At 36.6% G+C, this 13,717-nt stretch overlaps 1 protein-coding gene across 4 annotated transcripts in view; it reads right to left on the reverse strand.

The window, feature by feature from the left end:
- Positions 1 to 13,717, reverse strand: part of CMC1 (C-X9-C motif containing 1) — a 70,545-nt gene that overhangs the window by 38,907 nt on the left and 17,921 nt on the right. For 3 of the 4 annotated variants that reach the window (XM_074345371.1, XM_074345370.1, XM_074345372.1), the window contains one exon: positions 9,497 to 9,586. The exons of the other annotated variant lie outside the window; for it this stretch is intronic. In XM_074345371.1, the coding sequence (XP_074201472.1) occupies positions 9,497 to 9,586 (90 nt within the window). The remainder of the gene's footprint in view (positions 1 to 9,496; positions 9,587 to 13,717) is intronic. 4 annotated transcript variants of the gene reach the window in all.

Below are 13,717 nucleotides of genomic sequence, written 5' to 3' on the forward strand. Positions count from 1 at the left end.
TTAAGCTTGAGTTCTCTTCTTTTCAGTTTTTGTGAATCTATTTTGTTTTTGATTTGTGGTTACCCTGTTTTTCAAGTATGTTAACCCACTGCTGTATCTACTTGGTTTAGAGTGGTAGTGATATAGGCTCAAACAAATTTAAGGGAAAAAAATCTACATTTTCTTACTCCCCTCCTCCACATTTTATGATTCTGATGTCCTCTTTTACATCTTCATGTTTATTCTTTTGCTGTTCATTGTAGTTATCATCATATTTCCAATTGTGATTTTCTCTTTCTTGCTGCTTACCTATTTTAGAGAAGACCTTTCAGTGTTTCTTTTCAGATAGGTTTAGTATTGCTATATTCTTTTAGTTTTTGCTTGTCTGTCTGAGAAATTTTTCTCTCTCTTTCTATTCTAAATGATAAACTTGCTGGGTAGTGGCTCCTAGGTTGCAGGTTTTTCCCCTTCAGGATGGAAAATATCTTGCCACTTCCTTCTGGCCTGCAAAGTTTCTGCAGAGGAATCAGCTGACAGCCTTCTTGGGATTCCCTTGTAACTAACTCTTTGTTTTTCTCTTGTTGCCTTTAGAATCCTCTCTTTAACTTCTGTCATTTTAATTATAATGTGTCTTGGTGTAGGTCTGTTCGGGTTCCTCTTGTTTGGGACCCTCTGTCTTTCCTGTTCTTGGGATATCTGTTTCGTTCTTCAGGTTTGGAAAGTTTTCAGCCATTATTTCTTCAAATATATTTTTGACCCCTTTTCTCTTTCTTCTCCTTTTGGGACCCCTATTATGTGTAGATTGGCATGCTTTATATTATCCCATAGGTCCCTTTATTGGTTTCATTTTTTTTTCGTCTTTCTGTCTGCTGTTCTGATTCTATTCATCTTTGTTAAGCTTTTTTTCTCTTTTCTTTAGATTTCTATTGATCTATCTCTAGATTCATGACACCTTCTGCCATTTTCACTCTAAAGTTTATTCATCAGATATTGCATATTTTCAGTTCTACAATTTTGATTTGGGTCTTTTTTAGTGTTTCAGATTCTCTGTTAAGGTTTCTTATCTTTTTATTCAGTATATAGTAAATTTTTATACATTAAGGATTGCAAACCTTTGTCACATGTGTTAGGAATATTTTCTCAGTTTGTGATCTCTCTATAGCACATAACATACAGAAAACTTCACTTTCTATATTTATAGTTTTTGTATTATAAAATGTAAAATGATTATAGGTTTTTAAAGAAATATATGTTCATTATGGATAATAATCTATAAAATCATATTTTTAAAAATCACTCATAATCCACCCTCTTCCTCTCACATCCTTTATGGTTGTTTTTAAACATTGGGTGTATGTACTTCCAGTCATTTGGAAGTCTGTTTAACATTATCTGCTAAAGTTGAAATTATGCACATCATATAACCCAGAAATCCCATTTCTAAATATATATATATATATATATATATATATACACACACACACACACACACACACAACACAGAAATACATGCACATGGGTCACAAAGGATATGTTTATAGGGGCATTATTTGTATAAAACCAGAAATGACCTAAATATCCATTACAGTAGAATGGATGAATGAATTATAGCACATTCATATCATGGTACTATGTGACAATGAAAATGAAGGAACTACTATTCCATGCAGGAAAATGGATGAATCTCACAAACACAAAGTTGAGTTAAAACTCAGACACAAAATAGCACATACCATATGATTCCATTTAAATTTTTAAAAAGGCAAACTAATCTACGAAGTTTGCAGTCAAAATGGTGGTTACCGTCTAGGAGGAGAAAAGGGATAGTGATTGGGAGAGAACATAAAGAAGGCTGGCTTCTGGTAATTTCTGTTTCTTGACCTCAGTAGTAATTACTGATATATGTTTATTCTATCATAATTCATCAAACTATGTACTTAGAATTTATGCATGTGGGACATAAAAATTTTAAAGAAAGTAATGTTTTTGTCTTGGACAGTATGAAAAAAAACCACACATAGGAAAAGAAATAACCTATGATCCATCTTCTTCACTCCCACATTTCCAGATACTTATTAAATTCTGATGTATTTCTTTTTTCCTATATCCATCTACATATATAATTTTATATAATGCTTTTTAAAAATTTAGCATTATGAACATGTTCAGGTTTATTAATGATCCTTCATAAAATCTACTATTAATTACCATATAATATTTAATTGAATAATTTTTTTCATAAGATTAAGGTAATGAAAATCAAGAAGAGTTTCAATTTCAGTGAAAACTAAACATCCAAGAAGTAGATATTCTTAATTACAAATTATAAAAATTAAACATTAAAGTTAAATATATAACTCAAATTATGTTATGTATGACCGCATTTAATGAATAAATGGTCTATAGTTTATATATGTAGGGCTACAGCCCCTAAAAGGTGCTACAGGAAACAATAAAAAAAAAGTGTTCCCAGAAAATGAAAATAATAAAAATTGCTTAAGCTACTGGAAGAAAACAACTTCAATCTTGGTAAAGTCTAGGATAAATAACACATTGCAAACATAATCCACAACTAAAAAGCAGTAAGTAGAGATAAACTAGCATATAGGCCAAAAGGACAAACACTAGACAAAGCAAATCATCACCCACCGAATCTACCACTCATGGTAGACACAGCTAGATGACCTAATGACACCTGTGTGCTAGACAGCCACTTCCAAATGATTAAAGTCAGCACAGATGAACTGTTATTGTTCTCTGATGTAGTCAAATGGTATGTTTTAATGGAACAAACACTAAACTAGGAATTAAGATACCTAAGATACATCACCTCATATGTATTAACTAGTCATTTGATATGAAGAGCTAATTCAGTTCCGTTTCTGTGGAATGAGACCACGTTCTTGTAGTCCCCACCGCACCTAGCACCAGACACTGCACATAGCAGTACTAAGTAAAGTCTGTTGGATTAGCCTATCAGTGTAGTCATGATTTATTCTGGAAGGGAAGTGGTCCATCTGGAATCATAAAAGGAAAACCAAGGAACAAACATCAATTCAGTCTTTAATCTCCCACTGTCCAGGCTGGCAATGTGGGCCAAACATACACTAAGAGAACTTACACAAAATTCTTAGAAAAGTACCAGAACCACTGCAACTGGATAAACATTCTCCTCCTTTGTTTCCCTTTTACTATTGTCCAATACAATGGCTTCAAACTTAGCTGTCTACTAGACACCTCAAAGTTAACATGTCCAAAACTAAACTCCTTATTTATCAATCACTGGAAAGTAAACTAAAATAATATTTCCCCCCACACTGTCTTCCCCATCTCTGTTAACCACAACTCCATCCATTATTTGTTCAGGGCAAATAACAGGGAGTCCTTTCTTTCCCTCTTGCCTCTGTCTTCACAATACATCCTGGATGTGCTCATTCTCACCATCTCCACTGTTACCACCCTTCCGATCCACCACCATCTGTCATCTGGACTGTCAGTCACATCCTTGCACTGGCGTCCCTGGTTCTGCCCTCGCCCCTATTTCATCTACTCAACACAGCGGCGAGTGATGCTCCTCAATTGTACATCAGACCCTGTCTCATACCACTGCTAAGCCGTCGATGTCGTTCACTTCGCTCCACAGTGTCTACAAGACACAGATTCTGCCCCTAGTCTCCCACCTTCCACTCTTCCCCTCACTCATCCCACTCTAACCACAGGGACTTTCTGGTGTTCCTCAATCACGCCAGCTTCACCTGCGTTCCAGTGTCTTTCCACGTGCACCCCTTCTGTTCACACCGTTCTTTCCAGAGACACCTGCACGTCTCACTCCTTCCCCTCCCTCCAGAATTCCGTCCAAATGTCACCTTCTCAGTGAGATCTACTGACCACCTATTAAAAATTGCAGCCCCTTCTAACCCTAGCACCCTACCACTGACCTTACCAACTTTATTATTCTCCAGATCAATTATATTTACTTATAATAGCTTATAATATTTATCTCCCTCCTTCATTGAAATGTAAGGGCTATAATGATAAATAGTTCTGTCTGTTCATTTACTGTTCATGTAATGGTGACTAGCAAGTAGGAAATATTCAACAAATATTTTTCAATGACTATGTTCCACATAACCCTAAGGGTCCATTCAAGTGCTTAAGGGAATTTGAAAATTCTGTTTTTGCTTTGTGAAAATATATTTTTAGTTATGTAATAACAGTCTGACACTAAAATATATGCAAAGAGTATTATCAAATGCTGACACTGTGGAGACACAGTTAATATGGCAGATAAGCTTATTTATGGGCCTCAGAATAAAATTTCTATTGTATCTATTTAACTGAACAATACTCTGAGAACCTGAGTAAATCATAAGAAATCATTACTATTTAAACTACTTCTTTATGTGATTTAGGATTTACTCTGTATTTTGCATCCCTCAAAAAAAGCCAGCCACAAAAATGAACTGGTTTATGAAAATAATACAACACCGTGTTCATGCACTGACTCTAGAAATGTAACAAGATTAATAATTTGTAATAATACAAAAATACTACTTTTTTCTGTGTTATACATTACAGTTTGAAGCAAATTCTAGACCCATCTCAAAAAGAACTGCTTAGTTTTTAAATAGTTCTAAACCTACCAATTCAATGCATACCAGAGTTCTGTACAAACCAAATTTCCCCCTTATTTATTTTTCCATCAGACATACAAGATTCCTAGAAGAATGTATTTAGTCAAAATATAATTATTTGTGAGTATTTGCAAGAAGTTTACCAGTCACAGGTTCTGATTATCTGGAAAGAATCTAATCGCAACTCAAGAACCATCAGGTAGCTCATATAAAGTGTGATATTGTACTCAGATTTTATATGAAAGGACACTATCTGTTTAAAGACCACATTTAATTTGGCATTAATTGCTCACAAAATGAAAGGATTTAAGTCTATTACAGCAAAATAATTAAAAGTTGAATATCTAAGAAATCTAGGAAAATAATACAAACTTGTTAATAAAGTACTGATAAACTATAATTCATATTTTGTATAATATTTACTCATTTTAACAATATTTCTAAGTTTCAAGCCATATAATTTTTTCTGTGTTCAAACGTGGACTTTTCACTCATACCTTCAGAAATGAGTTGCATAAATTAGCTGTTTAAAATACTAAATTCATCTGCCCTGACAAAATTCCCTGCTGATTTAGTCCTTTAAAGATTTAGCAGTTAAAGATTTAAGTTGTAAGACTAAAGTACACCGCACCTTTCTCTGTGTGGGGGGGGAACTAGCCATAAAAACTAGCCGTAAAACTAAAGAATACTGATGTCCAATTTTAGATAATTTTATTACAAAACTGCCATTATTCAGAAACAAGACAATCGTAAGTCATTAAGTCCTACACTACAAGTGTGGTTTAATAAATGTAACTGAGAACTGCTAAATCAATGAGTAACGACCATTATATACTTTGTTCAGTTGTTTTAAAAATCATTCAGCTGTATTTGTGATTGACAGATGTCTATTACTCATGACGCCACTGACATGACATCGATCCAATACGCGTATGTGAGAACTTTCATTAAATACGGAATCATTGAATTAAGTGTTATAAAACTATTGAATACACGTAACTTTTCTTGTGTCCAGGGGCAGAAAAGAGACAACATGGCAGACCTGAGACTGCTGTCCTTAGAGAGACCTGCTTGCCAGGTTGGCCCTTGGCTGGTGTGAAAACCTGGATTTGGGGAGTGGTCCTACCATTTCCCTGACTGGTCATCAAACCATCTTCCTGAAACACCACAAGCTGGTAACTCCCAGATCCATCATCACACTTGGTGGAATGGGATCTCTGTTTTGGCTTCTGGGAGTGGGGGAGACTGGAGGGAGCAAGTAAGTCAGAAAATTCTAGTTTTCCTTCAGGTCCATCCCCAGCGTACTCAGCGTTCATTGTGTTAACATCTGGAAACAGACCTGGTCATGTTTCTCAGTGGCTTTAATCACTGCCACCAGTACCACTGGCAAAACAAAAATACTATAAAGTCGAGTTTTCTATTTAAATTAATTGTTCTATTGCCTTTCTTCTGATATATACTCTACCAGCAGAGGTTATAATCTTGTGAAAGTTTATGCAATAGTGAGGTCAGGAGTCTCAATTCTGTATCCAATCTACAAGTCAAGCCATCTTCACTCATCACATCAAAATTAAGTGCAAAAGTATTTTTCTCTTCAAAAACAAACAAAAAGGTATATCTACTTGACGAAGACAAAGATTCCTAAGATGACACGTTTAATACCAACACTGCTTAACTGTCACCCCCAAAATGAGATTTTCTTGTTTCAGCTTATAATGTTCATCATACTGGAATGGCGAAGTTACAGTGACTTCAGAAAAATTAACTGTAGAATTAGAATCATGTAATTGTAGACAGAAGTTAAATTTTAGAAGTATTAGGGGATATTACGATGAAATATGCTAAACGTTAGCTGCTATTTAAGACAAATTTTAATTGTTTAAACATAAGGTGAAGTGTACAACTCAGACTAAATCAGTGTGTACTAAAAACCAACCGTGTATAGACAGATAATGGGGATCAGGATGCGGGTTCAAACTTCTGATGAAGAGAGAACTAGGAAGACCACAGAAACCTGGCTGAAATGGATATTCATCAGGGCACTCTTCACATCAATAGGGAGCATGTGGACGCCGTGGTCTTTATCAGTGTCCCAGCTGGTAATGGTTGAAGGTTAATGCCTTACCCCATTCTGTTCAATTTTCCATCCTAATTAGCCCTCCAAATCTATAGCTGTGAGCACCAAGTGTCTGTGCTCAAAAGAAACTAATTAATGCTAGCAAATTAGATCAAGTCCAAAGATCCGACAGCCAAACTCTTAGTTAAACGCCCCTTGTTAATAGGAAGTGTAGCTGTCAATAACTGCTGTCCATGCCTATAATGAGGCGTCCTTCTTTCATTGAGAGTGACTTCATTTCTCTTTGTCACTGGAAAAGCTGTTCCACTCCCTTCACAAACCTAAGTCGCTGGCAGCCTGACCCAATTCTTATGATCAGCCGGGTTGAAACGACATGGAGGGAAGAAGAAAAAAAAATCAAACAGAATAGCTTTCCTACATAACCATGTTTCAGGCATTTAGCAGAAAGTCAGATCAATCATTAAAATTCCTATATCTTTATCCAAGAACTACACAATTAGGATGCATAACACTTTCATATAAAATCCTGCAATGATTTAACAGAGCAAAGGCTATAAATAGTAAATAAACTACAAGGCAAGCGTCCTGATTCTAAATCACGTCTTACTGTCCAGGTTAAATGTGGCTGCTCTGCTGCTGTTGGAGCAACACCAATGTGCGTTCTTCCCTGATTCACATGGTTAAACAGGGAGACACTAAGGATCATTCTCTTGTAAAATAATCAATCTTAGATTCTAAGACACTGTTTTTGACCATATGGCCTAAAAAGATCAATAGGCAATTCTCTATAAAAATTCAATTATTCAAACATCATTTGTTATAACATAAGAAATGCACTAAAATTACCCAAATGGAGCTCAAATTCTAAGGTGCTTTCAGTCTTCAGAAGATTTTAAATATTAAAATTAAATATTGTTAAAATAAACAGGTTTTATTTTACATAATGAAAGTATTAAAATTTTAACATCTTGACAAGATATTAGAAAAAAAACTTAACAACAATGTCAACATCCTAAACAACTTAAGTTTTGATAAAGAAGCAAAAAGTAAACATTTTCTTTTCTGTACCATCACAAAGTTGTTTGTACAACAAGTAGTTGTACAACACAAATAAATACTTTAAAGTTACACTCTATTTCTTTCATTTCAAAGACCACAAACAAAGTTTCACTGTCTAAGAGTAAGCAAAGGTAGTTCTGAAACCCTAACCCAATGGTTCTATATTTTCATCTGAATCATGAGAGGAAAAACTCAAGTCTATAACTGAGTTAGCTAGCTTTCTTTCATTCCACATATCCGAATCATGTGTTACAAAACAGCATAAATAGAACTCATGTTTATCATTTTGGACCAACAGATCAGTAATAAGTAAATACTCTTCCTAGGAGTGAAAAGTTAACTGCATTAATTCTATTATCCATTTTTAAGTTCTATCCTCCCTCACCTGAGTCAGGGCACGTATTTGTAAATGTTCTATGAGACAGGTTGGGGGTGGGCTCCAGGGACCTCCAGCATGACACCTGCCAATGCCAGATGTGCACTGAACTCTACCTGCAGGTGCCAATGGGGTCATTTCTCCTGACACCTGGGGTGGGGGGAAGGAAGGTGCTCTATTAAGCAACTAATTCACAATGAAAGCAGGACCACAGAATGACACTAATACATTACTGGTAATGTGTTAATCAATTTATTTATAGATGGACTTACTTTAGACCTAATTCATGGATGAATTTAAAACTAGAAAGCTCAGAACAAATCATTTAAGAAAAAGCAAAAACCATCACACAACGTCATCTGACGTTGCCTCTCCACCAATCACAGAGGCCATTCTCTAAGGAGATAGCGTCTAAGGGACAGAAACGTTCCCAGCACCCAGATGTTACTGACACAGTCCCAGAAGCACAGCAGACATGCAGCTGACACAGCCTGGCCTTGCTGTGGGACGCCTGCAGTGGGACCGCAGCCCATCACGCCCACTGAGAACTACCAGACGCAGTCCCTCAATGAAGACCGTGGGGGAGTGAGGCAGGGATGCCAGGAAAGCAGGCCAGACTCGGCCGCTGCGCCCTTCCAGTGGCCATTCCGAGAAGCAGAAGCAGATCTTTATTTAAAAACATTTTGACGGTAACACTGCCACCTGCTTTGCAAATTACCCATCATTTACGGTCCCCCTTTTCACCGACTGCTTTGTTTACATTTTTCACTATAATATTATATATCAATCAACAACCTATCTCTAGATTTACAGACTACAGGAGTATTTCATGCTAAAAAACATTTTCCAAAGAAAACATTTTCATTGCATATGTGGGTGTCTGGTGCATGCCAAAATACAGAAAAAAAATTTTTTTGAAAACAAGACTCATTGTAAGTACTGCTGAGATTCCACTAACAATTCAGTAATAGACAGTGACACCAAAGAAAATCGCCTTAGAATATATATCTACATGATTATGTTGACAGAGGAAAATGAGGCACATATTACATTTGATGTTTCTTCTTTCCCTATCCGAACCATCGCAATAACTTCTTTCTCCAAAATATGAATACAAGCTTTTCTCTATATGTAACTGTACATCTGGGAAAAAATTTTTTTCTTAGTAATTTGGGAGATTTTTAAATTGTAAATGAATGGAACACTGCCTGGAAGTTCTGAAAGCTGAGATCCTGAGTGATATTGAGTAAAAGGGTGAGAAGTAATTCGTACATATTAATTCACTGACTACTCGACTGTGAGGCTAAGGATTAAATTTGGATCATATTATAAAAAATACATTTGATCTTTACATGAATATTTGAATTTTACCTTGAACTTGCTCAGAGCATCTCTCCCGGGCCTTTTCTCTCATTATTTTAGGGATCAAAACGTCTTTTTCAACATGTCTGAGATGCTGCTCTGGAGGAAAAAAAAAAAGGTCTTTCTTTAATATAATAAAGTCTCAAGTAAATCACCAATTTAGGGGGAAAATAAGCATGCTGGTGTACTTAAAAGGAAAGCCTATGCAAATATATTACAAAAGGGCTCTTTTGGAGGAGGGTGTAGCTCAGTGGGAGAGCGCATGCCTAGCATGCGGGAGGTCCTGGGTTCAATCCCCAGTGCCTCTATTAAAAATAAACAAATAAATAAATAGACCTAATTACTCACCCCAAAATATATATATATATAAAATTTTTAAAAAGTGACTCTTTTTTATAACGTTATAAAACTGTGATTATTTTAGTCGCTGTAAATCATTCTAAATATTGTTTTATATACAACAGAAAAAATGTGAGGGACATAGGCAACATTTTCTAAAAATTTCTGCAAACAATACTGCAACACTTTGATTTGATTACATATTCCATATATTCTTGTCAAAATTCAAGTCACAGACTAAAGCATTTTAACTTTTTAACGAATATAATCCACAGAAAGATGATTTTTATCAATACTGAGATCCAAGGATGGATGGAGACATCTAAGAGGCACACGAGCAGTTTCTCTACCTGCTAATAATAAAAGCAGCTTAAGACAAACAGAGCCAGCAGAAGGACAAGTAGGACCCTGTGTGCATTAAAAACAAAGCACATGCAATTTCTGAGCATTTTACACCAACTACCACAATTAGCCTAAAATGGGACCCTGGGCTCCAGACCCCCAGCTGCTCCTGAAATTCTTAGAGTGCCCTGAGAAACAAAGGGGTCAGTATCCTCTGGAGCTGAAATGATTGAGGATTCTGAAAGACAAAATGCAGATGACGTGAGACAAGATGGAAGGAGGTAACCTTACCCCAGAGCTTCTTCCCAGGACACCAGAAGTAGAAGCTGCCCCTGCTCTGAAGCAGCAGAAACAGGGAAGGGAGACTCCCCAGAGGAAACTGAAGCAGGATTGGTTGAAACGCCACAGTAGGAGCCACTCTCCTGCTGCCCTCGGACCATGGGTAAGTCAACACAGGCATTTATCTCCAAAAGATCAGAAAGTTTTCCAGTATCTATCTTCGTGACACGTAAGACCAGGAGCCCCTAAACTTTCCCTGGCACTCCCCACATCCTCTGATGCACCTCTGAACTGATACAGTGCTGCAGGGAGGGTACCAGGGCATCTCAAAACCAAACATCAACAACAAAACAGCGAACACAGTAACTGTAATTAATCAAGAAATAACCGACTCCTAAGAGGGATAACAGAGTAAACAAAGTACAATTTTAGAATAAGTTGTAATAAATATACTGAGGCAAATAAAAAGACACAAGTCCTTAGACAGAAGCAAATAACAGATGACCCAAATGCACTTTGATGAAATATATGAAGCTCCAATCTCCTAAAAGCTTCACGAAGAAAAACATTACCAGGCAGAGGAATAAGAACCAGATTTACATCCTGTTTCACTGGCAAGACTTGGATGCAAGAAGATCGTTAACTTCAAAGTTCTGAGAGAGAATCACTTTATATCCAAGAACTCCAGAGCGACTCGAGAGTGAAATTAAAGATGTTTTCATGGGGGAAGGTATAGCTCAGTGGTAGAGTGCATGACTAGCATGCATGGTCCTGGGTTCAGTCCCCAGGACCTCCATTAAAAAAAACAAAAACAAAAACAAAAAACCTAACTACCTGTCCCCTAAAACAAACGAAACAAAACCAGATACTATTAGGTATGCAGGGACTGGAAAGGGTACCTCTTTCGACCCTACTGAAAAAGAAATGATCTTTATTATGGTGTGACAAGCCAAGCCACCAATCATACGTGGTGATGTAAGACAAGGGAGGTTCTCTTATGCACGGGGACCCGCAGTAGGAAGTCAGACAGGCAGACAGAACCGACTCTCTCTGCTTCAGTGTCTGGGGCTCAGCCAGGAAGACTCAGACACTGACTTCAACAGCTGCTGGAGCTGGAGCTGGAGGATTTACCTCCGAGATGATGTCTTTCTTCCCATATGTATCTGGCACGTGGGCTGGGCAGGCTGGAGGGTGGCTCAGTGAGGACGGCAAACCAGAGGGCTGTCCCTGGTACCGCGGTAGGTTTCATGGGAGAGGAAGCAGTCCTAGACGACCAATCGCGAGCTGACCCTGCAGGGGCGGGGGGGGGCACAGAGCATCACTGCTGTCACCCCATCCTGACTTCAAGTCACTAAGCTCAGCCTCTCCTCGGGGGACAGCCACGCCCTAGAAGAGCCTGCGAGATGGAAGGCAACGTTGGAACCTTCTGTGTAAAAAGCCTGCCACAAGAAGTAACAGGGGATACGTTGATCAAATAAAGATAAATCCCCAATATACAAGTGTGAAATATGTAAGGCATGTTAAAAAAGACATGCATTTAAATTTACATGTTAAAATTCTAAAGTACTTGAACAACATCATCAAGTGACTTGACCTAAAGACTGTTCCACTCGACAGAAGCTGATTATTTACCCAGATAAACTACAGCCAGGGCTATGAAACTAATCTTAATAAATGTAAAAGAATTCAAATCATACACAGCATGTTTCCTGACACCTTTGTAATTAAATTAGAAATCAGTAACAGAAAGATCTCTGATAATCTCCAAACATTTGGAAACTAAATAACACACTTTTAAATAACCCATGGGTCTAAGAAGAAATGAAAAGGAAAATTGGAAAGTATTTTGAAATGAATGAAAATATAACCTATCAAAATTTGTGTGATGCAGCTAAAACAGTCCTGATAGAAAAACTGGTAGCACTAAAAGCCTACATTGGAAAAGGACAGTCTTAAATCAATGACTTAAGTTTCTGCCTTGAAAACCCAGAAAAAGTAAACACAAACAAACAAACAAAAACCAGACACACACACACAAAGCAAACAAAAGAAAAGAAATGATAAAGATCAAAGCATAAATCAATGAAATAGAAACCAAACCAAACAAACAAGCAAAATGACAGAAAAGCAATGAAACCAAAAATAGTTCTCTGAAAAGATTCCTGAGGTTGATAAACCACCAGACAGGGAAAAAAGGGTCACAAACATCAGAAATGATATACATTTTTATATAATAATAATGTATTTAATTTTTAAATGTAGGCCAGAAAATTTGAAATGGACAAATTCCTTGAAAAACAGAAATAACCAAACCCAACTCAAAAGGACATATAACCAGTATATCCTTGTATCTACTAAAGAAATTGAATCTGTACTTAAAAGCTTTCTCACAAAAAAATTCCACACCCAGACAGCTTCACTAGTGAATGTGGCCAAACATTTAACAAAGAAATAATACCAATTCCATACAAACTCTTCCAGAAAACCACTCTGAGGCCAGCAGTGCCCTGATACCAAAACCAGACAAAGACATTACAAGAAAAGAAAACCACAGTCCAATATCCCAGCACGAATAAAGATGAAAACCTTAACAAAATATTAGCAAATTGAATCCAGCAATAGAAGACGGATAATATCTCATGACCAGGTGAGGTCTATCTGAGGATTGCAAGGTTCATTTAATATTCAAAAGTCAAGAAATGCAATTCATCATTATTAAAAAACTAAAAAAGGAAAGACATATGGTTATTACAATAGACACAGAAAATACATTTGACAAAAATCCAGTATCCATTCCTAATAAAAACTCCCAGTAAAGTAGGAACAGGAGGAAACTTCCTGAACATGATAAATACCATCTACAGCTGACATCATATTTAATGATGAAACACTGAATGTTTCCCCCTAAGACAGGGAACAAGATAAAGAAGTCTGCTCTTACCACTTGCACTCAACATTTCACTGTATGTACTAGCCAGTGCAATAAGGCAAGAAAAATAAAAGGCTTCTAGGTTGAAAAGGAAGAAATAAAACCATAGCTATTCAAAGATCATATGATTGCCTCTATAGACGATCCAAAAGAATCTACAAAAAGTTACCAGAACCAGTAAGTGTTTGGCACGGATTCCATATATAAGATTAATACATAACAATCAAATGAAAATGACATAAGAAAAAAATCAGAGGACAAGAAGATTATTCAATAGTAATTTTCCAATCTGAAAAATAGCAAATGGCTTTTTTAAAAAATGGACTGAGGCTCAGGAACCT

Source organism: Camelus bactrianus, chromosome 17 (assembly GCF_048773025.1).
Source record: "Camelus bactrianus isolate YW-2024 breed Bactrian camel chromosome 17, ASM4877302v1, whole genome shotgun sequence".
Taxonomy (NCBI): domain Eukaryota; kingdom Metazoa; phylum Chordata; class Mammalia; order Artiodactyla; family Camelidae; genus Camelus; species Camelus bactrianus.